The sequence below is a fragment of the Saccopteryx bilineata genome, chromosome 6 (genome assembly GCF_036850765.1).
Source record: "Saccopteryx bilineata isolate mSacBil1 chromosome 6, mSacBil1_pri_phased_curated, whole genome shotgun sequence".
Lineage (NCBI taxonomy): Eukaryota > Metazoa > Chordata > Mammalia > Chiroptera > Emballonuridae > Saccopteryx > Saccopteryx bilineata.
Genome location: NC_089495.1, coordinates 33,036,078 through 33,063,261, shown reverse-complemented (window position 1 = coordinate 33,063,261; position 27,184 = coordinate 33,036,078). Strand labels below are relative to the sequence as shown.

The following is a 27,184-nucleotide window of genomic DNA, read 5'->3' as shown; positions in this document are numbered from 1 at the left end:
ATGGAATTTTCCCACAAAACACTCCTTTGCTTCTGTGAGTAGCAAAGTCTCCTGTATGGACTAGCTATGCATCTAGTAAGGTACTTACTTATACAAGCTCCTTAGTGTGCAGGTGCCTTAAGTTAGTTTTCAGGCATTCTGTGGTGTCGGCTACTACATGGGGACCCGCCATCCAGCTGCTGAGGCCAGCTGCAGTGGGCTTGGACGCTCTGTGTCCCTGGAACTCAGATGCTTGCCGAAGGAAAGAGGAAGGCACTCGATGAGGATGGCTGGGAGCCTCGTTTCTAAAATTTTACCTTATGGGTTTAGAATTTAAACTCAGTCCTGGCTTCTCATCTGACCATTGTTAATGACCTTGCAACCCTGGCTGTGTACAGGCTGCCTTGTCAAAGCCTCCGTGAAGCTTTCCTGACTCCTTGACAGAGCAACTTCCTAATCCTCTGTGCTGTATCTAGTCTTATGCGTGCCATTTGGGGCATGATTGTGCATTTACTTTTAACGTGTCTGTTTCCTCTAGCGAAGTGAGTTCTTTAAGCCTATGAGTTTGTGTTTTATTCATCTCTAGCCTGGTGTCAGGCATAGAAAAGGTTCTCAAATCAGATTAAGTAAATGCTCAGCATGAGGTAGGTGACTGCAGTGACTATAATTGTAATTGAGACAGATGTTTGTTATAGCCGTGTTCCTGCGGAACTTTGTCTGCATTAAATTCCTGGGCCTTCTAACACACCTGTCAGAGCTCAGCCAAAGGGGGCTTGTTCTGTGGCTCTGATGAGCGTGTTGGATTCAGATCACCACAGTAAGAGACTTGGAAGTAACCTAGGGTGATTATGTTGAAAACAAATTAAAAGTGAAGTGAGAAAAAAATAAAAAAAAAATCATAAAGAAGAAAGAGCTCATTGAACCAGGGTTGGGATGGGAGCTGAGTGACACTATTAGAGATGCAGATTATTTAGCGGTCCCCGGTCCCTTTATGCTAACGAGCGTCACCTCCAGTGAATAGCGCAGCTTTGGAAGGTAGGCATGTGACACAGGGAGGGAAGAGGAGGGCCTTTCTGTGGACCAGGACTGTGATCCCTAGATCAACTCCAGCAGCCATGACCAGACCCAGTTGGATGACTGTTGTGACTGAATATTAGCTCTAAGCTGCCTGGTAATCAAAAAGGGGAAATGTGCTCTCATCATCCGATAAAAAGACACATATTAGTTCCTAGAGGGGCGAAACCCAACCCTCCATTTTTCTGGGAAATCAGGTTGGTTCTCTATGTGGCTCTGCCCTAGAAAGGCTGTGAACTGAGCTAATCATTTGACTGTTCTGGCTCTTGATTTGCTCAGCATTCAGGGTGCCTTATATTCCTTTCAACTCCAGCATTCTCTGCACAGACCATATGTATTCCAGACTTCCCTCTGGATTGAGACCCTGACATTGGCTCCAGATCGTGGGGCAGCCACCCAGAGCACTAGCAGCGAACAGGAGTGTTTTCCTTCTAGATTTGCCAATTTCCCAGCTTTGAGGCGCTCAGGACCCACGGATGGTCATAGAAAGCGATTGTGCTGTGCAAGTAAGCCGAAACCCCAGCCGTCAGCGCCCTCCTCCCTCGCGGCGCACAGCCGAGTCCCCTGCGATAAGATAAGCCGACTGCAGCAGCTGCTGAGGCTCCCACAGCCAAAAAGCACCACCCGAATTCCCAAGTAATCACAGGGTGCCTGCGCTCAGCGACAGAACCTGGCAGACAAGGCGCTTTGAAGAGCGCAGTGCTCCGGAAGGGAGACTCCTGTGCAGACCAGCCCCGGGGAAGAGTTAAGGACTCAGAGCTGGAGGGAGTGGCTCCCACAATACAATCACCTGACAAATTGTTTTTCAGTGGATTTGTGTTTTGCAAAATGATTTGAGGGGAACCAATTTCTTCCAGCCCCATGCTCCGCCCCCCACCCCGCCCCATTCTGGTCCTAATAGACTGCTGTTGTGCTGTCAATCACTTTCTCCCTTTCTGTTAACGGAACTTCCTCTGACCTAGACTTTATCTGAGAAGCTCATTCACACTGCTCTGGACATTTGAAGGTGTTCAAAGTTTGCAAGAGGAGGAAATCCAATGGAGATGTTCAGATATTTGCATGTAGAAATATTGGATAAAAGGGCTCTCTCATAACTGCCCACTATCCCCACCCCTCACCCTCACACATGTTAGTGAGGCTGGGTGTGCTGATATGCAAAGACTTGGCCAACTACACTTGCTTGTTTGGGGTGTGTTGAGGGTAATGGGGGAAGGGGAGGGAGCTAATCTAAGTAGGAAGTAGGTAAAGTTCCCTCCAGAGCCCCCCCTTTTCTTGGGCATCCAGGGCACCTGTTCTGTCTGCCTGTCTGAGGATCCTAGGCAAAGAGAGGTGTATATACCTTCCATTCTGCTGTCGTGGGGTACCTGTCCTGTGTCTCTACGTCAGTAATTACTCATGACTTTCCTGGGCTGGTTTTAGCAAAACAGTGGACTAATCTGTTAACCCTTTGAGTAGTGAGTTTTTTTCATGCTCGCTGACCCTCAGGAGTGAGTTTCTTTTCAAAAAATGAGATTAGTTCCAGTTACTCTGGATGGTCAGGAGGCACAAGGATGTACATGAATGTTCATACTACTCAAAGGGCTAAGGGCCCGTGTGGCACAACCTCGGGTGGAAGCTCTGGTAAACAGCGCCCTGACACAAAGGGAGATTGGGAGTTTAGGAGCCCACGAGGGGGCTGTGGAGATATTCGGGGATGAGTGAGTCAGGGACCCCTCCTCTCTCACCGTCAGGAGCCAAGCCCCTCCACCTTGGTGGTCAGGGTCTTTCATATTAGCCAGAGCCTGTGGTGGCTCTGGGCATCCCTTGGAAAGGAACATGGTAGAACATAGTTGACCAAAACAGGAGACAGGAACAAGGGGTGGAAGAAGGGGTGGGAACAGATGGGGAAGGAAGAGGAGAGGAAGAAGACACAAAATGTCAGGGGAGGAGACTGCTTAGTGACCAAAATCATTTTCTATATGCAGTCAAGATCTCATCTGTTGGAAATGAAATAGTTCCTTGAAATTAGTTCCGTCATGTCAGAGTAATTTGTGGCTCTGAGTAGCACTCTTTGAAGTCAGCTTTTGCCAGAGAAGTTCGAAAGCATCTAAGTGCACGGATCAGGAGAGCAGGGAGCAGGAGGGTGATAAGGAAAACGTGAGCCAGGCTGCCTTCTGTAGGGCAGGAGCAGCCTCGCCAGGTCGAGTTGAAACTAACTGGGTAGTGTGAGTCCTGCTTTTGCGGCCTGGGGTATGTAAGGCATGGAACATGTTTGCCATGTTTGTTTGTTTGTTTTTCTTTTTCTTTTCCCTAAAATATAACTGTCAGTTTTGGTCACATTTGAAATGATAAGGTGACAGAGAAGCTATTTTCATACTAATTCTTCTACTGAGAAAATCTTGTAGCTAGTGATTGGTGGTATTTAGTTTTCATATGACCTTATTTCAGAATTTATTGCTTTGTTATATATGCCTCTATCTCTACACACGTTTAGGAGGCAGTGAGGAGTACTGCCTCCTTACTTTTTCTGGTTGCGGCTTGTGAAAACGAACCAGGGGGTTGAAGGTATACCATTTCAATTAAGTGGGTTCTTAGAGCCTGGGCAAGATCTGAATTGCAGGGTCATCCATTGGCTTTGTGAGCGCTTTCCACATTCAACTCATACCCTGGGGGGGTGGTCTTGTTATTCTCCCTTTCCCTGCTTTCCCGCTCTCCCATAGTCCTGCAGGAGCGCTGCACGGAGAGGCGGGGCTGGTCCCACTCTGTGCCTGTGCTGATAGCGCTGGGGCCCCTCCACTCCTTCCCTGTTGCAGCCAGGGCCCGCAGGGTATGCTGCCGCACTAACCATACGCTTTCTGCCTCTCCGCACTGTACAGAATGGGCTGAACGGCTTGCACCTGGCCTCTAAAGAAGGCCACGTGAAGATGGTGGTTGAACTTCTGCACAAAGAAATCATCCTAGAAACAACAACCAAGGTACGTCTCCTGGGGAACGTCTCGTGGGGAAGCTTTACATTGAAAATTCAAGTGTGTGGGTCCCTCACGTATTGTTCTAAACCCTGGCACAGATAACAGCCCTTCGTGAGTGCATGTTTGCAGGCTTCTGAATTTCTTTGTCTTTCCAATCCCTTCCTCATTCTAAGTCCCTGAAGTCACCTGAGAACACAGGATCTGTTTCTACAAAGATTCAGTAGGCGTTTATCCCATCATTACCTACGAATCTAAAACCAAACCTCTTTTTCGGGTGGCTTCATGCTTCCTCAGAGTCCTTGATGTGAATAAAGGGACCAAGAACCCCATAAATGCCACAGTCAGGGGTCTTGGATCCCAATCCTGAGATACTTTAGACTCTGTGACCTTGAGAAACTTAGTGGGAAGCCTCCGTTTCCTTATCTGTAAAATGGAGATGCTAAAACTTAGTTGTAGGATGGGAGTGGAAAGGGAATGGGATAGTGCAGAATGACTCCTTCCCGGCACCTCGGAAGGGGTCAGTGAGTGCTGGTAACGGGGTGTGGTCGAGGGCTGTGGAGGAGTCCAGACCCCGCTCGCTTCCCCTTCCCCGGCAGGTCTTTCTCGGTCGGCCCTGGACCTGTCTCCTCTCCTGACTGATCACCTCGAACAGCTTTCCCTTTTACGCAGAGGCCTTCAGCCGGGGCTGAGTCACACCTCTCACAGCGGTCTCTTTCTCCTCACAGCAATAGATTATGAACATCAGTGGCTGAAGTCCAGAAACCAGAGTCATGAAACTAATGCATCTACGGATTGCAAAATCCATTTTATTTCTTACCTGTGTGTGTCTTATTTGTTCATCAAGCAGAATGTAGCCACCATTGACACACAAAACTAAGCAAACAAACAAACAAAAACATCGCCTCTGTTTACGGGCTCGAGTCCTGTTTCCTCCTCTCTTCCTTCCTCTGTCACTTCCCCTGGTTTTCCTTGCGGGCTTGTCCCTTCCAGCCTCTTTTCTTTCCATTCGCTGTTTATTAAACGTGGCCTCTCATCAGTCCCAGGCTCAGTTCTACGCAGCGAACACTTTGCCGCCTCTCGAGCAGAGAGCCAGAAGAGTGCTATGCGGAGAACGGATATATAATAATTTATGGTTATGAAGTGAACTACCAAAATATTATGAAGGTAGAATCATCTCTTGAGCTAAAATTCTGCAATTTTCATGTCATTTCCCGAAGGTGAAAGATCTCACAGGTAAAATAGATGGAGCTGTTCTTTCTGAATGTATCTGGGCATTTTTCTCCAACGCCGTGACAAGTGGCAGCTGTTTCCACCCTGCTCCTCCCGGGGGCGAGCGGTGCAGCCGCGCTCTCGCTGGCGCTCTGGCGGGCCTGGCTGCGGTGGGGGCAGTCTGACGGGCCCTGTGTGGGCCCAGCGGGGTTCCTTCCCCTGGCTTCCCCCCAAGAGCCGCAGAAAACATTGTGCCTCAGCACTTTCACTCCGTCTGAATTTCCCCCTTTGATTGTCATTTTGCAAGCAAACACTTGGCGGGTCTTCGTTATTTATAGAAAATGTATAAGCCAGCATGGTTTCTGAATGCCATGGTGGGGGGAGGGGGGTGAAACTGAAACCGTGGGCTAAGAAACAGTCAGAACAGACGGGGGAACTGTCATGGGTCTAGCAAACCTGAGGAAGATTTAAAAAAAAATAAAAACTCCCAAACCAGTACAGTTTTCTAAACTGTGCTTGGAAATTTTAAAGGCACAAAACAAACGCATTCTCTCCCCATTCTGCCATCTCCACCGCTGAGAGGATGTAGCTCAGTGTCAGGGTCTGGGCTAGTGGGGAAGGGGGAGAAAGCTTCAATTCGTCCACCGGTGCTCACTCAGCACCCACTGCGGCCTTCCTCCCTGCAAATAGTCTGGGTGAAGCAAATACAGCTAAGAAAAATTTTCTGCTTCTTCAAGGGTGTGTTTTTTTCATGCTGAGGGAGGGGCCGAGAAAACGGAGCCCTACAGCTCCCCTGCCTGTGACTCCTGACCGGAGGCCAGGGGCCTTCTTGAGCCTTACCCTGTGTGTACAGAGGGGGGTCTGTGTGTACAGACGGGGGTCTGCTTCCCAGGGTCTTCCCTGGGCTTTTATTCATCACCAGTGATGTGCTCCACCCAAATCTGGAAGATGGCATGGGCTAAGAGCTTGTAGGCAAGTTCCACATCTGAGCAGCTTCCCTTCACACGACTTAGACAGGGAGAGCTCTGGCTGGAGTGACCCAGGCAGGAAGGGCAGAGGAAAGAGACATTCAGTATAGCTTCTTCAGGGCAAGGAGCCCGAGTCTCAGTCACCTCCGTACCGCCATGCCTGGCCCCAGCACCTGACACACATTCTCAGTGTGTGATGAATGAACGAATGGGCACTGTGCTCCTCCTTCTAAATGGAGAGACTTGGGAGTTCTGAGTCCTGATTTCTAGAGAAGGTTCTGGTGCCAACAGTCCTGTTCCACTTTGTACAGCGCGTGAGTCGGACCCAAGTGCCAAGGTCTCTAAATGTAGGTTCTTTGGACTTCTATGAAAAATGATTAATTAGCATCTCTACATTCACCTCTGGCATTTATTCTCTGATGAATGTTTGAGGAAGAACCCTTTTGTTTATCAAATGAGACTTAGGGAGATATCAAAAAGACAAGTTCAGGAGGTAACAAGCAGTCTCCCACATGGTTACAGCCCACATTTTAGAGGCAGAGACCTGAGCCCCTCTGGGTCCCCAGATCACCTGTGGTGGGGCCGCCTCACCTACCTGTAGGTGCTTGGGTAGCGGTGACTGGGTGGCCACAGAGCTTGGGTCCAGTGCTGCTCATCCTGCCTGGATGAGGACCCTTCTCTCCCAAAAGACAGGTGGCCCAAGCACATGCAGTGGGTTTCAAGTTCCTGAGACAGACCAGCAAATGTTATATCGTTCAAAACTATATACCATCTGAACTAGAAAATAATGAGGTCACTTGAGATGTCTGCTCCTTAAGTAGCAGAGGGAGAGATGGGTCCAGCTGTGGCCCCGTTCTCTCCCACCTGCTGGGTTTGACAGAAGATGTCAAGCGGAGCCTTTCCTGCCTGCCACTCACTGAGCATGGGTGGGAGCGGGCTCACGCGGGTGAGTCATCCTTGGAGAAAGGGCTCACATTCCAGCCGCGGGACATCCAGGAGGCAGGAAGGAGCGGGGCAGGGAGGCTGGCATCCTGGAGCAGAAGAGGCCCCTAGATAGACCTGAACCCTCTCTAGGGAATACTATGAAATATCTGGATGAATCCAGGCAAGGAAAGCCGGACAATCCACTCCCCTTCTCAGACCCTGACTGGTGTCTTAGTTTGTTATTGGTTCTTAGCTTTTAAAAGTTTACTGTAAAACAACTGTGTATCTCATTTTCTTCATTGTTTATTCTTGCTGGCTTTTCTCTTTTATTTGGTGAACCCTGGCTCATAACATTTACTTGTTAATATTTCAAATATTCGTTCTTTGTATTTTCCTGTGTCAGATTTTATCCTATTTATTTTCCCCCATTTCGTGACTTTCTTTTTTTTTGTTTGTTTACTTTATTAGCCCCCAAACTCTTTTACATATTTCTACCCCTTTTTTTTTCTACTTGATACTTAACTCGCTCTCTTCTTCTCTCAATCCTTCTGTCCACTTTGGTCTAGCCTTTGCTTGGTGAGTGTCACTGTACCAGCACCCAGGGTCCCGAGCCAGTGGGACCTTCTGGCCTCCTCTTCCACAGAGCCCTGGGCCTCATGGGGACTCTGCGTTGCCCTGCAGTTACAGGTTGGGAGATGCCGGAAGTCCGACGAAGGCCAGCTTGTCTGCTGTACCTTCAGCGTGGGTCCTGAGGAACACTGACCGTCTGTCAGCAGGTGATAAGATGTGGCACCTGCTGGCAGCAGATTAGTGTTGAGAAGTTAGTCGGCTTTCTTGCTATTTGACGTTAGTATTTCACAGAGAACAGGGAGACTTTCCCTCTTGTGCTTTTAGCAGTATTTCAAGACATATGATGGGTCATGTGTGTTGTCCACCTCCTTTGACCGTGAAGAAAGCACTGTGCACAAACATCTTCCTTGTTCCCGTACCTTTAACAGTCATGGACGCAGGCCTGGTGGGAAACCTCCTTTCCTTTCTCCCCCATGTGTTTCAGAAAGGGAACACCGCGCTGCACATCGCAGCCCTTGCTGGTCAGGACGAGGTGGTCCGGGAACTGGTCAACTATGGCGCCAACGTCAACGCCCAGTCACAGGTGATGGCTCTCTCCAGCCCCTGCACTAGAGGGCGCTGCCGCTCTTCTTCACTGTGTGTCTGTTACACAGTGGGCACTCTGGCTCCTGGGGTGTACACATTCTGTGTAGCCGAGTCTAGATTTATTAGCGATGCGTCTCCGAGCAACGAAGAAAGCATCTTTATTATTTTTTTCACACTTCTGCTAGACATTGCAAGCATGATGTGGTTGGTCATTGTGGACCTTGTACCTGCTCAGTAAACCAGCCGAATAATATATTTAGTTGTGGCTCATCTGGGGAAAGAAATTGTGTAGGGGTCGGGGACATGGGGAAGTGTGTGGGAGAGGTTGATTGATGGTGGGGGGAGCAGAAAGAGACTTCCATGGAGTGTTGTCTGCCCCCCACCCCACCCCCGCAGCCTTTTGTAGAAATCTCACTATGCCATTTCAAAGGGCAATGGGTTTTTATACCTGAAGATAGAATGGGAGTATTGCCCTGTGGGCTAGGTAAAAACAAGATGATGAGAGAGTTGTCTTTGAATTTAGAGGATTTTGCACCAGTTTTAGCATCGCTCACTATTGCAGGTGAGTTGCAATGACTTTTCCTCTTGGTTTACAGAAAGGCTTCACACCCCTGTACATGGCAGCACAAGAGAATCACTTGGAAGTGGTTAAGTTTTTACTGGAGAATGGAGCTAATCAGAACGTAGCCACAGAAGTAAGTACCTTGGGAAGTGGCCTCACCGCCCAAAGTCTCCAGGGGTAGGACATCGTTGTGGGCACATGTGTTCTTGCAACATGGCTTGAGGTGCATCCTGTGTCATGAGCAGTGTGAGGTGTCAACGAGTGCTCTTGACCTTCAGATCAGCACTCATCCTGGCAGCTGTTGACACTGCAAGCGAGAAAGAGAGAGAGAGTCATGGGTCTTGAGGAATGGCCAGACACATAGCAGAGGAATGACCTCAGAGTCTAACATGTCACTCCCACAATAACCAATACCAAAGGCTGGAAAGATGGAGGTGGTGTGGGAGTGTGTGGTTGACAAGTCTTCTTTGGACCTTAACGAGAAAGGCTCCTGCCATGAACCCACTGTGTACCCTGGTGAAGTCGCTTAGCTCTGACCCGGAGTTTTATCATTGATGAAATGATGACGTTGAACTTAAAGCTAAGGCTTCTCTTGAGCTTTAACATTGTAAGACCCAACAATTACATGCCTCTGTTCTCATTCTGCTTCGCCAGTTCATGGGGTCCCAGTATACAACCAAGGGAATTAATGACAGTAGCTCACAAGCAAATTCTCAGTGCCTGACACGGTTTCTAGCTTTGGGTAGCTGTTCATGAAGTGAATGAACAAATACTTGTTCACCGTATTTAGGGCACTGCCCTGGCACCAGGAGGTGGGGTGAGAGGAGGGTCGGAAAAGAAACAAAGGGTAGTAAAATGCTTCTCATGGCACTCAGAGAGCCTGGGAACAAATTATAAAGGGAAATGAAATAAGTGCTCAAGAAAATTTACTGGAGGTTCCGTAAGGTTGCAGAGAAGGAGGGAGGGGCCCAGAAAGGCTTCAGGGAGCTTGAAGGATGGGAGAGTTTTGAAGAGCAGAGAACTGGAAACTGAGGGCCAGTCATGAGCAAGGTGTGAATGCGTGGGTCCTCTTGAGGACAGGCACTGGTCAGTTATAGTCAGAGCAAATCGGTCTTTCCTCCTCCTCTCTGGCCAGGACGGCTTCACTCCTCTAGCCGTGGCTCTGCAGCAGGGCCACGAGAACGTGGTGGCACACCTCATCAACTACGGGACGAAGGGGAAGGTGCGTCTCCCTGCCCTGCACATCGCGGCCCGCAACGATGACACCCGGACAGCTGCGGTGCTTCTGCAGAATGACCCTAACCCGGACGTGCTTTCCAAGGTGAGGGAAGCTGGACCCAGGACCAGGAGAAGTCTAGAGTCCAGACCATGGAGACCTGTGGGTTACAGAGGCACCATCAATTCTCAATAATTTCCCCAAGAACTAACCCAGAGCCGGTGCCAACTGTGCCCATGGAGCACCAGCCCCACAGTGACTGCAGATCCCACCTAGGACATGTAATATAAGAGCCCCACTTGAAGTCTTTGGCGAATGCTGAGCAAATGTGCTTGGCATGGAGCAGGGAAGGTTCTTGCTGCTCCAGGCCATCCAGAAAAGTGTCCAGGTGGGCAGGATAGGTCTCTGGCCAGAGTGACACTTTGGAATCCAGCAAGTGGTGTTCTAGAATTTTATCCCACTTTCTTTTCCTGGCTGCCCCATGATAGGAGCGGGTAGGTGACCCCACATGTGGAGATGAGAGCATGGAGGGTCATCCCAGAGAGCTGGACAGCTAGCCCTCTGACCATGCTGTCATGATATGAAGCACTGCTAATTCACTGTTTTTAAGTGTAGGCTGTTCATTTCTTCTCTTATAGTGGAATGGACTTGCACTGGGTTATTCTCAGAGTCCCCGACTCCGTGGTCACTGGGTTTGGTCTGGAAAAGTGCTGACTGGGATAAGCATGGTCTGAGGTTATGGAACAGAAAGATGACGATGAACCCACCAGGAGATCAGACCAGCTAGCTAAGTCATTACACCCTTTTAGGGGGCTTAAACAACCCTTGAATTAAGATCATGGACCCCATACCACTTTTCACTCATTAATTAATTAAAATCTCTTCCTAAGTAAGCACTCAGAGAGATGGACCTACAGAGTTAGAAGTAATCTTAGTCCACGATCTGTCCATATGAACTACAAAACAAAGAATGTGAGTCACTCAGAGGTGGGGCTTAGCTTTTATTTTTTTGTAGGTTTTGTATGGAGGTAAGTTCTTTTTTAAAATTTTTTTAAATTAAATTTGTTGGGGTGACAATGGTTAACAAGATTATATAGGTTTCAAGTGTCCATTTCTGTGATACATCATCTGTATGTTGCATTGTGTGCCCCCCAGTCAAAGTCTAACCTCTGTCACTGTGTATTTGACCCTTTACCCTTCCCTGCCCCCTTCCCTCTGGTCACCACCATACTGTTGTCTGTGTCTATGAGTTTTTATTTGTTTGTTTTTTCTTATTTGTTACTTTTAGTTTTATATCCCACATAAGGATGAAATAATATGGTTCTTAACTTTTTTTTTCTGACTCATTTGCTTAGTAAGATATTCTCAAGGTCCATTCATGTTGCAAATGACAGTATTTTTTCTTTTCTTATGGCTGAGTAGTATTCCCTAGTATATAGTTGTATCATATCTTTTTTATCCAATTTTCCATCCGAGGACACTTTGGTTATCTCCACGTCCTGGCCACGTGAATAACACTGCAATGAACATAGAGGTGTATATAGCTTTTCAAATAAGTGTTTTCACTTAGCTTTAGAATATAACTTGTTGTAGACTCTCTTGACCTCTTCGGCACGTGTTCTTATCCGACTACATCTGCTTTATTTATGGGTCCCTCTGGCCTTGCCAGTATTTTCAGAATCCCTGCACTGATTCTGAGATAGAAATGACAGTACATGGCATATGACAAGTTGTTCCCCTCTGTTGTGCCCCAGACAGGATTTACCCCCCTCCACATCGCAGCTCACTACGAGAACCTCAACGTGGCCCAGTTACTCCTCAACAGGGGAGCCAGTGTCAACTTCACGCCACAGGTGGGGCTCTCTGGCCGGCGGGGAGCCGGGGGTGTCCGGAGCCTGGGTGCTCCCGCCTCTCCTGGGTGCTCCCGCCTCTCCTACCGACTCACGACCCCTCTGCCCCCCACTGCAGGAGTGCCTGTGGGTGAGGCTGCCCTCGGGTCTGTTAAGGCTTCTCCTTGGTGGATTTCTAATCACATGCCCCTCAGTCTGCATTTGCCCCTTCTGGTGGGGGGAGGCGACCTGGGGGGCCCGGGACTGGCTTTCTTCAAGCCCAGTCTGCTGACTCAGTCAGCTTGCTGTGATTAACCACGATGCTATCATGTCCTTACAGGTTTTGAAATCTGTCTTAGGCGAGAATTGTCCTAACATTAGGCTTAATGTGGCTACTAGTACTGCTGCCATTGTGGGGCGGGGACTGGGGACACGGGGGGTGGGGTGGGGGGGAGTGGGGTGTGGAGCAGCTGCCTTCCAGAGGAGGATGAGGAGGGTGCCTCGGCCTGACGGGTGTGTTCCTCCCTCGCAGAACGGCATCACGCCGCTGCACATCGCCTCCCGCAGGGGGAACGTCATCATGGTGCGGCTCCTCCTGGACCGTGGGGCCCAGATAGAAACCAGGACCAAGGTGGGTACCAGGGAGCTTCGTGGCAAGGCCAGGGAAGGGAGCTCTGCCTTGCAGAGTCGAACCCTAGTGGTGGGCACTCGGGGACCAGCTGCTGACGGGCCTGTAGCCTCCCACCGGGGGAGCCAGGGGGCGGCAGAGGCAATCACAGGACTGTGAGGGGGTCAGACTGGGCCCGCTTCAAGGGCTGGAACGATGCCGGGGCATTCTTGTCTCCAGCGGGCTCTGATAGGTGCCTTTGGGGCTTTCTCTTTGTGACTCTGTTTTTTAAAGGATGAATTGACACCTCTCCACTGTGCAGCTCGGAATGGGCACGTGCGCATCTCAGAGATCCTGCTGGACCACGGGGCGCCCATCCAAGCCAAAACCAAGGTGCGCGCGTCCTTTCTTCCCATTTCCAGCATCTTTTAGGCGGAGCTCCAGGTCAGGCAATCCAGGGAGGGGAACAAATACCTTTTCTGAGAAACAGAGATCCTGATACCTCTAACTGAACCACTGTGTGTGGCCACCCCAATGCCTGTCACATACGAGGCATTCCGTATAGCCCTAATTATTGTCTAGATAAGGGTCAGCAATATTTTCTCTAAGGGCCAGAAAGTAAATATTTTTAGGCTTTGCAAGCCATGGTCTCTTGTCTCAATAATTCAACTCCACCATTGTAGCAGGAGAGCCATGATGGCTCACATGCAAACTTGTGGCCTTGTTCCGATAAAACTTTATTTACAAACACAGCAGCAGGCCAGCTTTGACCTGCGGGCTGTCATTGCTTATAGCTTTAGATCCATCCCTATCTATTTCACCCTGGCTCCAGAAAAGACACTAAGCTAAGCACTTGGAAAAATCTTCAGGGCTTGGGCCAGACTGGAGTAAAGTTAAAAAGGAATTAAAACCTTTCTGGTCAATGTCCATTAGGGACAGAGCCAAGGCTGTTCCTTTAGTTCTAACACCAGGTCTTGGGTTTCCCTGGGGCCAGCACTGTCAGACCACCCCGGGGCCTCCTGACCCTCCTCTAGGCCCTTTCCTGGCTTCTTTGGGTGAATTTAGAGGAAGCAAGTTCAGAATCGCAAGGCAGAACCCAGGCCCCTTCGTGGCCACTATGGAGGTTTTCTGTGAGAAGTTCTCTGTCATACAATTGTAGCGTAGTTCACAACCACGAAAGCCAATTTATTCCTTGGCAAATTATCATGTGAGTATTCTACTGAGCTCTCTGTGATTTGGGTCATGATTCACAGCACCAACCTGGTTTTGTGTGTGTGTGTGTGTGTGTGTGTGTGTGTGTGTGTGTGTTGGGTGAAGGCGTCCTCTACTAAACAAATTTATATTATTTACTCCTCCACCCATGGCTGATTTGCTGTGTGCCTTTGAGCATGCCTCTGACTCTCTCTGTGCCTCCATTTCCTCCTCTGGAGAGCTCTACTCCTCTCTCCCAGGGTCAGGATGATTACCTGGGATAACATCTTTGAAATTCCATATAAAAGCAAAAATCCTCAGATAAGTGAAAGTATAATTGCTATTTCCGATTATACTATTAGGTCAGGAAATTCCCAACATTTTTCCACACAGGCCCTGTATTTAAACTTACAAACGGCCCTAAGTTAGTAATGATTTTATATTATCCAGACTGTTAGAATGGGGCTGAAGAGGATGGTGATGAAAATTGTTGACTGAGAACTTCCTTCTTTTCAGTTGGGAAATACGGTCTGGCCTTTTTAAAACGCGGTGAGTGTAGGGAACCGTGCTGGTGTGCGAGGGTTACGTTAACCAGGCAGCACACCAGGGGGGCCTTCAGCAGCAGCGGGGTGTCTCTGTCTGGAGGCTAGACGTGTGAGAGCCAGAGCCGTGCCGGCAGGCCCGGTCCCTTCTGAGCTGTCCTGGCCTGTCCCTGGCTTTCTGCGGGTCTGCTGGGAGCCTGGCATTCCCTGACTTGTCGACGCACCACCTGGATCTCTTCTTCACCTTCACGTGACATTTCCCTGTGTGTGTGTGTCTGTATCTAAATGTCTCCTTTTTATAAGGCAGCCATTGTGTTGGAATAGGCCCTACGCTGATGACCTCATGTTAACTACCTTACATCTGCAGTGACCCTATTTCCAAATAAGGTCACATTCCAAGGGCCTGGAGGTTAGGATTGCAACATGTGTGTTTTGAGGGATCACAGTTCAATCCATAACACTAATATCAGCTGTCCTGCCACCTGATGGTGTTTCTCCTTTGCTGAAAAATCCTCTTTCCATTGTCACTTTCTAAAAGCCAGAGTCCCAGTTCCTGAGCTCAGAGACATTCACAACACAGCCTCTGCCAGCCACGCCAGCCCGGCTCCATGTCCCATCACATTCGGCCCTCCTGCGTGGTCAACCCTGTACAGGTCCCTGAGTGTCACTGGGATGGCTGTCTCTGATGCTGCACGCTGCTGAGAGATTCTTCCCCTTTTGACTCCCTGGCACAGTCTTAGCGCAAGGATCACCTCCTCCTGGAAGCCCACTCTCCCTGTATTTCTTTTCTCATCCTGAATCCACCCTCCTGTGTACCTCTGTGCTTTGATCATGCCTTCCTTGATGTCATCATACTGAATAGCAACAATGTATCTGTCTCTATATCCTTTGGTCTACTGGTCTACCAGCTTCCTTAGGCCAGGGGTTATGTCTCTGTTCTCTTCTGTTTTCCCAAAGCTTTACCCATATCCGTACATTAATAATTTAATAAATGGTTTTTTTGAATTGATGTCTAGATGAATGAATGAGTCTCCTCTGTCTTTAACTGTGTTTTTTTAAAAATAAATTTCTATCTAAAAAACAGTAAGAATCCATAACAAAATTTTTAAGTGATATGTATTTGTTAGGCATATAGAGTAGAGGGATTTAGATCCAAGTTCTATTTTACCATCACTCCTTCATTCAAACCACAATAATTAAGGACCACATTATATGTGCTACATGCATGTACAGGACACTGTGGGCATATAAGAGATATTGGGCATGGTAACTGGTCTTAAGAAGCTTATAAGTAAGGAAAGAAGATACACATACCTAAAAAGTTCATTATGGATACAGTTCTGCAGATATATCAGTAACGTCCAAGTGAGTGGTATAGATAAGAAAAGCCTGCTCTGTCTGGGTGGCTCAGTGGATAAAGCATTGACCCGGTACACCAGAGGTCACAGGTTCAATCCCCAGTCAGGGCATGTACTAGAAGCAATTAGTGAGTGCAAACTAAATGTGCAAACAACTAAGTGAAACAACAAGTTGATGCTTCTCTCTTTCTCTCTTCCCCTTTCTCCCTTTTCTCTCTCTCCCCACCTTCCCCCTCTCCCTTCCTCTCTTGCAAATCAATGGAAATTTTTTTTTAAAAGAAAAAAAAGAAAAGAAAAGCCCACAGGAGTCTAGGGTGGTCAAGGGTAGAGCTGGCTTAGAGTACTTGGTAGGTGGAAAGAAACAGCGTAGTTGGAGAACAGCATGAGCACAGAGGCCAGCACGGATGCGGGAGCCTCACAGAGCATTGTGTAGGGAAGAAGTAGGAAGCGGGGTTGGAGTCAGTGCCCTGAATCGCCGTGTTTTGTCCCCAAAAGCCTTTGCGATTACTTGTTTCTTTTTTCCCTCGTGCAGAACGGCTTGTCCCCAATTCACATGGCGGCTCAGGGAGACCACCTTGACTGTGTCCGACTTCTGTTGCAATACAACGCAGAGATAGACGACATCACCCTGGACCACCTGACCCCGCTCCACGTAGCAGCCCACTGTGGCCACCACAGAGTGGCCAAGGTCCTTCTGGATAAAGGGGCCAAACCAAACTCCAGAGCCCTGGTGAGTGGGAAGCTATTGGAGAAGGTGCCGGAGGGACAGGGGCCAAGGGAGGCAGGACCGGAGCTGCGTGGCTGAGCCCTGTGGTAGAGAGAGGTCAGGGTATGTGCCTGGGTTGGGGTGCCAATCCATCTGAGCCAGGCCCAGAGCCGAGGGATGGCTTTTTTTATATCTGCTTTGTGGGCAAGTGGAATGGCCTGAGCTAAGCATCCTTCCTCTGCAGAAGGGCTTACAGTGTTTGTGCTGTTCACGTAGAGGGGAGTGCAGGCAGAGAGCTGATTCCCTCCTGGGTGGTCCAGGGACCCGGTGGAGCCAGAGCTCTCCACAGAGCCTACCCATGCCCACCCTCTCCCCTCTGCCCACTCCCAGGGGAAGAGAATTTAGAAGGCGGGAGAGCCACCAGGGACTGCAAGGGCGACTCATTCATTCAGAAAGCTCTCGCCGAGATCTCTCCACATGCCGGGCACTGTGCTAGGGTAGTCGGAGTTTCTCAGCCTCAGGGCTCCTGACATTTGAGCCTGATGCTGTTTGTGCAGCGAGCCATCCTGTGCACCGTAGGATGTTTAGTAGCATCCTTGGCTACTACCTGCTAGGTGCTAAAGGCATTACCCCTCCAGTTGTGACGATCAAAAATATTTCCGGACATTGCCAAATGTCCCTGGGGTTGGGCTGGGGTGACAGAATCCCCCCTCCCCACTTTGAGACCCACGGCCCTAGGGGGATAAAACACTGGAAAAAAAACAAACAAACCAAGCAAGCGGACAAAACAAGTGCATAAATATCCCTGTCCTTGTGGAGTTTACATTTAGCATATCACTTTAGAGCAGAGCTGATGTACAGAAACCCATTTTACTAAAAATGATCGTCAGTCTCCAGGAAAAGGGAACATGATTTGCTTCACAAAAGTACTCTTTACTGTAAATTTCCCCTTGAGGAAAGTTTAAACAGCAGGCTCTTTTATTGCATCCAAGAATATGATTAAGTTTTTAAGAAAGGTTTATAGACAACATGCTCAGGAACGTGCCTGGTGCATACAGTGAGAGCCACCTGCCTCTTGAGCGATCTGCGGTAACTGACGTTCTGGTCTGTGGGAAGTCGCTGACAGCTGGGGCAGAGGCTGCCTCGCTCAGCAAGGTGGTCTGGGTGCTCCTTGGGCCAGAGTGTAAGCACCTGCTTGTCTGTCTCCCTCCGTGTGGGGCTGCAGAACGGCTTCACCCCCTTACACATCGCCTGCAAGAAGAACCACATCCGTGTCATGGAGCTGCTGCTGAAGACGGGAGCCTCCATCGACGCTGTCACCGAGGTAGGAGAAACGGCAGACGAGCGGGTGGTCTTCCTCCAGGAACCTCCCGGAAAGTTGGTCTTTGTAGCTAGGTGTGGCTGCAGGTGTTTGTGTGTGTGCACGCGTGTGAGCACACACAAGTCTAGACTGCTCCAACGAATAAGTCAGGGGTGGCTAAGACAAGCGAACATATGTGTCGAGTCTCAGGTTGCTAAGATCCAGTGCAATGTTTTGAGTGGTAAAAGTGGGCAGAACCACCCTGTTGTGATTTCTTTCCTCTCCAGCTATTTTCCTGGCAGTGAACCCGCCTCACTGAACTCACTTCTCTTGGGAAACCAGTCGGGAGATGTAGAGGCGAGATGGCCTTAGCGACGCGGGCCGTCTCTTCCACGGAGGAGAGTCTCCTGCCTTCTCATCCCTCTCTTGTCTGTTTCAGTCTGGCCTGACACCTCTCCACGTGGCCTCCTTCATGGGCCACCTGCCCATCGTGAAGCACCTCCTGCAGCGGGGGGCGTCGCCCAATGTCTCCAATGTGGTAAGCCTGTGGGGACAGCAAGGGCTCTTCTCTCAGCACCCAGAGCTCGGAGGGGAGCTTTACCTTGGTCCCTGGATCTCCTCTCTAGGGGTAGAGGGAGAATGCTCTTAATAGCCGAGGCTTCAGACTTGGGGGGATCATTCATATATACTGACGCTTACACTGTCACACATCTGTAAATCTCAGGGGGGGGGTATTTTGGACAATAATTTTGGAACCTCTCTAAGTGTTATCTGGGAATACATTTGCATTTTTCAACATTCATGAGCTCTGGGGGTTACTTGTAAGTGTACTTAGAACACACATGCGCGCGCGCGCGTGCGCGCGCACACACACACACACACACACACACCCAGGCATCGCAGCTAAAGGCTGGAGGAGCTGCTTGCTGGGGCAGCTCCGCCTCTTGGATGAAAACCTGCCAAGCTTCTCCAGGCTTACACTTTGGAGCTCTGCATGTGTCCTTTTGGAAACCCAGCACTTATTAACACATCTATAATTTGGTTATTTTACAGAAAGTGGAGACCCCGCTACACATGGCAGCCAGGGCAGGGCACACGGAAGTCGCCAAATATTTGCTCCAGAACAAAGCCAAAGTCAATGCCAAGGCCAAGGTGCGTTCTGGGGGCGGGAAGTAACCTGGCATGCAAGCAACTCAGGCTCAATGAGGAGTAATCCATCCTAATTAGAGGCCTGGCTGCAGTGCTGGTGGCACCAGGATCCCTTGTCAGTCTCATGCCCATTGCCCTAAATGGGCAAATTCTGCTCTGCAGGAGTTCTGACGAGGCCAGAGGCAGTTTTTGCATCAGAACTGTGTTTCTTTGGGATCATGAAAGAGCGTGGCTGGCTGCAGTGTTTATGGGGCTGAGAGGGTTTCGTAGTGGTTATAGCCCTGGTATGAGAAGGCTCAACATTTTAAAGAAAGTGTTGCCAGAGAAAATCAGTCATGAATGACTTGATCTAAAAATGGATGCTTCTCCTTGTTGTAAAGGCTTTTTCAGGAGACTGGGTGAGTGGGGGGTAAGAATAGTTACTGAGTCTGCAAGTTGATCGACTTTGGCCAAGATCAGACTTTCCTAGTCTACAGGTGACCTTGGCTCTGTTTACAGGGAGGACTCGGATTGCTGTTTGGGCCACGTGAGGGAGGCCCCCAGCCGGGCCCAATAACACGGAGGTCTCACCACTGAACCCTTCAGCATCGACACAAACAGGAAGGGTGGGAAGGGGTGAAGAAGTCCTCTTCCCCCTTCAGCAGCTTAGACTTTCTAATGACATAGAGAAAACCAAAGTAATGTCAAAGGGAAAGACAAGTGTCCACTCGGATGTGGCTTGGGAGACAGTAATCACCATTATAACTTACTGAGTGCCAGGTGCTGTGTGAAACAGCTTATATACACTCTATACACTCTCTGCATGATCCTAGCCATAGTCCTAGGAGGTTGATATAAATATTATTATTCCCATCTCACAGATGAGAAGGCTGGGCTTTTGGGCAACTAAATAAAAATAATTACTAACTTGAGGGGTTGTTGTAAGGATTAAATAAAAGATAGCATATTGGTTTCTGTAACTCAGAGATATGATTTGAATCCCATCTCTTTATCTTACTAGCTGTGTGACCTTGAGAAAGTCACTTGACCTCTCTGGGCATCATTTCCTTCTTTGTAAAATGAAGCTTTGGATTAAATAAATTTAGTAGCCTCTGTTTTTCTTTTTCTTTTTTCTTTTTTTTTTGCTTTGGGTTCCAGGATGACCAGACCCCCCTTCACTGTGCAGCTCGCATTGGCCATACAAACATGGTGAAGCTCCTGCTAGAAAATAATGCCAACCCCAACCTGGCCACCACTGCCGGGCACACACCCCTGCACACGGCAGCCCGAGAGGGGCATGTGGACACTGCGCTGGCCCTTCTGGAAAAGGAAGCCTCCCAGACGTGCATGACCAAGGTACGGCCTTCTTCCTCCCATGCTCTGCAGCCGGGCAGGTGGCACGGGGCGGGCATTCTCACCTGACCCTCCGTGGTGCCTCCGTTGTGCTGAGAGCAACTGGGAAGGCCAGCACGCACAGGAGAGGCCACCAGCTGTGAGCCTGATATGTCATCGTGCTGCCCCAGAAAGGTGGTCAGCTGTAGTCTCTCACCCACCCACCAGCCTTCATCCATTTATCTTGGAATCGCTCTCAGCTCAGCACCTGCTCCAAGTCAGACAGGTTCTGGGACACAAGAAGAAGTAAGACCCAACCGCCGCTCTCAGGGAGCTAGCGGTTGAATCACAGCAAAAGATGGTTTATGCTCCCATAAACCACCTTTTGATGGGTGGTAGAGGAAGCCTGCTGCTGAGGCTGTGCCTCTCGGAGGCTCAGAAATGCTGTGCCCTTTCTTTGACTGGTGCCTCCTCCATGCTCATTAAGGTGGGATACCACCTTTACCGAGGGCCCTTGCACCAGGGAGGACAGCCGTGGCTCCCCCTGGTCCTGACAGCCTGTGTTTCTCCTCAGAAAGGATTTACCCCTCTCCATGTGGCGGCCAAGTACGGGAAGGTCCGGGTGGCGGAGGTGCTGCTGGAACGGGACGCGCACCCCAATGCTGCTGGAAAAGTGAGTTTGAACTTCCTGAACTTCCCTCCCTCTCTCTGGCTGGCAGCCAGCCTCCTGGCTAAAGGCAGCTTGACCACTTGTGAAGAGCATCTCTTGCCTAAGCCCATTTTGTCTTTTGTTTTTAAAGGGAGTGTGAGAGAGAGACAGGAAGGGAGAGAGAGGCTGAGGAGCATCAACGTGTAGTTGCTTTTACTTTAGTTGTGTATTGATTTCTTCTCATATGTACTTTGACCGGGGCCAAGCCAGTATCCCCTTGCTCAAGCCAGCGACCTTGGGCTCCAGCTGGCGAGCCTTGGGATTGTGTGGACAGTCCCTGCTCAAGCCAGCAATCCTGCGCTCATGAGCCCGTGCTCAGAGCCAGCGACCTCAGCTTTGTGGGTCAATGCTTTATCCACTGCGCTACCAGTCAGGCCCATTTTGGCCATCTTTCGAATGGGCAGCTATCTAGAAAGAATGACCTTTGGTGGCCTACTCTACCCTGAGTGAGTACGCTTGATTATATTGTCCCATCGGGCCCAGCAGGAATCAGGTGGTGGCCCTGGGTCCAGCTGGTTATGTGCTTAGTGACTTCTGATCAAGGATGGGTTCTGGAATAATTTTTAACCAGATTTTACCTGTAAAGAGGAAGTGACATGGGTCCCAGAAGGGTGCTGCCTAGAGCTAAAGGGGTCACTAAGTAGAAAGTCAACTGAGTGAAGGCTGTTCCCTTTGTTGGTCTTACCCCCTGCAGAACGGCTTGACTCCCCTGCACGTGGCTGTCCACCACAACCACCTGGACATCGTCAAGCTGCTGCTGCCCCGGGGTGGCTCCCCACACAGTCCTGCTTGGGTAAGCCGGCCCTGGTCCACACAGAAGCACCAGACCAAGGTGTCTCGTAGCCTCAGCCCTTTGCCACTCCGTCCAGGAGGGCTGTTCCAGAACCAACCAAAAGGCATTGGTGGTTTGCTTTTATTTTCACCTCGAAATCTTGCCTCGCTTTCACAATTGTTACCTGCAGTATACTCACCACTATTTGGGGACCAGAACTCAGGTGGGAAGTGGGTAACACCTCTTAATAACAGGCTGCCTCACAGAGGTGGATTCTTTTTATACAACAAATGTGGCTCCCAAAGCGCTGAGTGTCAGCTGAGTTCTGCACACGGGCTGTCCAAGGTCCGCGTGTGTGGGAACCTCCACGCGTGGTTGGTGCTGGCCTCCGACTCCAGCACAGCGGCCACACTCTGAGAAATAAGGCTGGGGGTAAATCTGCTGGAACCTTGGAGCAAGGGACCTATTTTGAATGTGAATAGTCACCCCCAAATCTATGTCTCTTATGAGTTTAGACATTTAGATCATGGTGTTTTTTTCTTCCTTTTTTAATTGATTGATTAGATTGATTGGTTTAATTGATTGAGAGAGGAAGGAAGAGAGAGATAGCAATCTGTTGTCCCACTTATTTATGCATTCATTGGTTGATTCTTTTTTTTTTTTTTTTTTTTAATTTTTCTGAAGCTGGAAACGGGGAGAGACAGTCAGACAGACTCCCGCATGGCCCGACCGGGATCCACCCGGCACGCCCACCAGGGGGCGACGCCCTGCCCACCAGGGGGTGACGCTCTGCCCACCAGGGGGCAATGCTCTGCCCCTCCGGGGCGTCGCTCTGTTGCAACCAGAGCCACTCTAGCGCCTGGGGCAGAGGCCAAGGAGCCATCCCCAGCGCCCGGGCCATCCTTGCTCCAATGGAGCCTCGCTGCAGGAGGGGAAGAGAGAGACAGAGAGGAAGGAGAGGGGGAGGGGTGGAGAAGCAGATGGGTGCTTCTCCTGTGTGCCCTGGCCGGGAATCGAACCCGGGACCCCTGCACGCCAGGCCAATGCTCTACCACTGAGCCAACCGGCCAGGGCCTCATTGGTTGATTCTTATATGTGCCCTGACTCATAGAAGTCAAACCCACAACCTTGGGATATCAGGATGATGCACTAACCAACTGAGCTATCTGGCCAGAGTTAGAGGTGGTGGTTTTTAACGAGGCACACCCATGCATACTGCATGGAAGACATTTGTCCAGTGTGCCGGCCTCGTGCAGCCTCTGAAAGGCGCTGCTCAGAGCAGCAGGGTCATTGCCTCTTAAGGGAACCTGAGTAAACGGAGCTGACCAGGCTTGCTTATGTAAGACCGGACTGGCGGCGGGAGGGGGTGGGGCAATACGAGGTGTAGGGATGAAGCTGAGCAGAGCATCATTTTGGGGGACAGGCTGTCCCCTGTGGGATGAAAGGGGGTGCAGTGTTTGTCTGGGAGGAGAGGGTCGCTGTGGGGCTGGGGGCCATGCATAGGAGAAGGGGCAAAGAGAGGGAGCAGGGCTTGCATAAGGACACAGGAGAACTCTGTGTTTGGGAACTCGTCATCTAACAGGGCAGCCAAGATTCAGAGAGATGATTTCTGGGAGAGAAACCCCAGCACTCAGCCAGGTGGCAGGAATCTGAGTGCTGCCTCAGGGGAAGCTGTCAGGGTGGGCTGGTATGTGGCTGTAGCTGACACCTGCTGACTTCACGGGGACTCGGCCAAGTCAGGGAAAATCACTGTGGGCCTTCAGTCTGTCTTCCCGCCCCAGAACGGATGCTCATCTGAATGGTGGGGCCCCACCTTCCCGCAGACACAGTGACTTCCGGGTGCCCCTGTCTCCTCGGGCCCCTGTCGCTGCCACTGTTGTAGCAAAAGCCCACGTCACTGTGTAGACAGAGCATGCAGCCCTGCTAGGATGTGACTTACTCCTGCATCTAAAAATAAAAAGCTGGACTCCCCTCCTCCTTGCATCCCTCCTTGTGTAAAAGAAACCAGAGCCAGGTTTGTGGTATTTAAAGACAGATTTATCCAAGCACAAATGCTATACAGATGGGTTTTGTTTCCATGGCAAAAAATAGTTTACCAAGTCGTCTGGCAATTTTGTAGAATTTCACATGCAAATCTGTCTGCACCCAAACCAAACCTCCCCTATCTGATTCTGATGCTAATGTTCTTTCAGTGCTGGGGCAGCGCTCTCTCCCGAGTGCAGCCTTGGGATGAGCTCATCTCCCTGGGGACGCGCAGAGTTGTCTACTGGCACCTCGCCCTCCCTAACCTCTCCCTGACTCTCCTGCCACCTTGCTTGTCCTTGTCACCTCCAGGCCATTCATCCTGTTTCGTCCAGGTTTGGAGGAAGCTCAGAGGGCCGGCCCAGCTCTGAGACTGACAGTTGTTATCTCAGCTTTAACCAGGGTCACCTGGCAGCCGGAAGCCACCTCCAGGGCCAGCTTGCCCTTTGGCAGGACAGGGTGCTGTCCTTGCCAGTGTGGACATCCACAGCTGCCCAAGAGGCCTAGGACTCCTGGGGATGCTTCCATGAATATACGTTGAATTGCTCGAGTGACTGTCCTTAGTGCAGGAAAAGGAGTCCTAGTGACCACGGCGTGTGTGACGTGAGTGCCGGCGGAGGGCCAGCACCAGCGAGGGGTTCGCCTGCCTTGTCCAGCTCGTCCGGGCAGCTGTCCTGAGCAGGCTCTTAGGGAGAAGGACCTCTGTTTGGGGCGTGCGCCATGTCTCAGGCGCCACCCACTGAACCGTACATCTTTTCTTCGCTCTCTTTGGATAGAGTACAAAATTCATTTTGTTTAATTAACTTGTTATAGTCAAAATGCCGATCTTGTTGTGAGAAAACAGCCTACAAAGAATAATTTAATGTTTTTTCTTAACATAATCGAATTAAAAAGGAGAAACACTCGAATTATCTTACCTAATTATTTAAAGGGAATGACTTTTTAATTCAATTTAATTCTTTGGGTAAGTTACAGCTTCTCATTTCTCCAAAGCATCCACGTTGCCAATGGATCTTTGCCTGACCTCCAACGCTGTAAAACTGTGATTTTACTGTATTGCCCCCTCCCATTTTTTTTCTGTTTCCGATCAGTGATCCTGGCAGAATCAGAAATCCTGGTTTCTTTCCCCAGTATGGCCGTGGTCAGCAGGGGACATGCGTTTCCCTGGGACAGCTTGAAGAATGCTGGCCAGCGTGGCGGGGACCATATGCCTGATGCCATCTGCTTGGGGCTGGCTGGGCACATGCTAAGAAAGTCATGGTCCTGCTCAGAGGTCCTCGGCCCTGGCATCCCCCTTTGCCCTGAGCGCTTTGGGACCTGGCTACTCAGTGTGGCTCTTAGACCTTCAGCACCAACAGTACCTGGGAACGTGTTAGAAATGCAGAGTCCTGGCCCTCCCTAGACCACCTGAATCAGAGTCGGCATTTTAGGAAGGCCCCAGGGGATTCTGGACACAATGAAATCTGAGAAGCACAGCTTCAGCCGCAAGAAGATGGGACCTGGAGTCAGGAGGCCAGGCGTGGGTCCTCAGTTATCCCATTTACTCTGTGACATTAGAGAAAGCACTTAGCCTCTCAGGGAATTGGCTTATTTATCCGCCAAGTGGGGAAATAATGGAAGTGCCTACCTTATTTGCTGTACACGGTGGCGGGGAAGCTCAAAGGGGATAATGTAAGTGAAAGTGGTTTTTAACGGTGATGACCAAGGTCACTGTCACCTGTCTTCAGTGGGATAAGCAACTTACTCCAGAAGGTAAGCCCATGTACTGCTTCCTTCACTGAGAAAGTCCTACTACCAAAAAAATGAAAGAGGGAAAAAAGCCAGTTGGAAAAAAAAAAGCCAGCTGAATAAACAGTGCACAGCGACACAGCTGACCACTTTGGGGCCAGCTCCTCGTGTCAGCGTGAACTGAGAAAGGCTTGTGAACCATACCGACATTTATTACTTTCCTACCTTAATATTGGAAAGCACCTTCAAATAATATATTTGATCTAGTCAACAACTTTAAGAACAGGAGGGATGTTATTATGTACCTTTAAAAGCTTTAAAAAATACGAAAGGAAGTCTAGAAGTTGCTGAATAGCTTGTCCCCATTGGAGGGCTAGTTAGCATGGAACAGGACTGACTCCACATCCCCACGTCCCTTGCTGGGTGCATGTCCTCTCACACCACCTGTCTGAAGTTGGCAAGCCCAGGGAGCACTGGGCCCAGTTGCACCGGGAAAGAGGAAGGGCTCCACTCCTTTTCCTGGACGAAATGTTGGGGGTTGGTTCTTAGAGCAGGAAGGAGGAAGCAAGAACCTTTCATTCCTACCTACCTAGTATTCTAGGTGTTTCATCAGCAGCCTAATGGCTCCTCTCGTGTGTCGGTGAGAGCACTTCCTGCACAGCAGTTTGTCAGAGCGTGACACAGGAAATAGATGGTGAGAACAGGTACAGGGCACTTGCTGGCTCGTGGGGGCCTCTTCTAATCACATAGACTTGGTTGGTTTCCTGAAGTCACCTGCCTGGGTGACACCAGCCCTGCTCGGTGGGTGACCAGCAGGCCAAGGACCAGGCCTAGCCCTCCCTCAGAGTGTTACATTTAAGACATGTGCTCATACTGTCAACTCAGCATTCCTGGAACCATTCTTCTATTTCAGAATGGCTACACCCCTTTGCACATTGCTGCCAAGCAGAACCAGATGGAGGTGGCCCGCAGCCTGCTGCAGTACGGGGCAACAGCGAATGCGGAGTCAGTGCAAGGCGTGACCCCCCTTCACCTGGCTGCCCAGGAGGGTCATGCTGAGATGGTGGCTCTGCTACTCTCCAAACAAGCCAATGGCAACCTGGGGAACAAGGTAAACATGGCACCTTCACATTGGCCCCGTGGTCTCAATAATGGTTTAGTATTAGCTAACTAGATATTATGTCTGAATACTGAGCACATACTGTGTGCCCAGGTTCTGAATTAGGTGGTGTGTGTGTGTGTGTGTGTGTGTGTGTGTGTGTGTGTGTGATCTTCACAAAAGTCCTTTGTCAGTTTTATCTTAGTTTTATAAAAGAAAAAAACAGATTCAGAGAGGTTGCTTATACCCAAAGTTGCATAACCCCAAGACTATCTATGCCAAAGCCTCTGCTGATTCTTTCTAAATAGATTGATTCAAGAATCTTCAAAAAACAAAACAAAAAAAGGTCAATATTAAAATCCACAGTACACTTTCCCAAATATAGGTCAGTATTATATTCAGGAATATATTAAGTAATCTGGTACTAAATATTCTTTTTCAGTAGGTAAGATTTTTTTTTTTTTAGGTGAGAGGAGGGGAGACAGTGAGGCAGACTCCCACATGTACCCGGACTGGGATCTACCCTGCAACCCAGTCTGGGTTTGTTGCACAGGTACTGAGCTATTTTTAGCACCTGAGGCTGATGCACTTAGACCAACCAAGCTATCCTCAGTGCTCAGGGCCCGTGCGTGAACCAATCAAGCCGCTGGCTGCCGGAGGCGTAGAGAGAAAGAAGAAGGAGAGGGAGGGGAAGAGAAGCAAATGGTCACTTCTCCTGTGCACCCTGACAAGGAATCGAACCTGGGACATCCATATGCCGGGCTGTTGCTCTATCCACTGAGCCACTGGCCAGGGCTGAAAAGATATTTTTTAAAATGTCAACCTA

General features: G+C 49.8%; 1 protein-coding gene across 6 annotated transcripts in view; it reads left to right on the top strand.

Moving 5' to 3' along the window:
• The window catches only part of ANK1 (ankyrin 1), a 221,982-nt gene that overhangs the window by 137,442 nt on the left and 57,356 nt on the right, over nt 1–27,184 (top strand). For all 6 annotated transcript variants that reach the window (XM_066235973.1, XM_066235970.1, XM_066235969.1 and 3 more), the window contains exons 3-17: nt 3,909–4,007; nt 8,157–8,255; nt 8,854–8,952; nt 9,955–10,140; nt 11,790–11,888; nt 12,397–12,495; nt 12,766–12,864; nt 16,095–16,292; nt 17,494–17,592; nt 18,008–18,106; nt 18,622–18,720; nt 19,855–20,052; nt 20,603–20,701; nt 21,432–21,530; nt 26,173–26,370. In XM_066235973.1, coding sequence (XP_066092070.1) covers nt 3,909–4,007; nt 8,157–8,255; nt 8,854–8,952; nt 9,955–10,140; nt 11,790–11,888; nt 12,397–12,495; nt 12,766–12,864; nt 16,095–16,292; nt 17,494–17,592; nt 18,008–18,106; nt 18,622–18,720; nt 19,855–20,052; nt 20,603–20,701; nt 21,432–21,530; nt 26,173–26,370 — 1,869 coding nt within the window. The remainder of the gene's footprint in view (nt 1–3,908; nt 4,008–8,156; nt 8,256–8,853; nt 8,953–9,954; nt 10,141–11,789; nt 11,889–12,396; nt 12,496–12,765; nt 12,865–16,094; nt 16,293–17,493; nt 17,593–18,007; nt 18,107–18,621; nt 18,721–19,854; nt 20,053–20,602; nt 20,702–21,431; nt 21,531–26,172; nt 26,371–27,184) is intronic.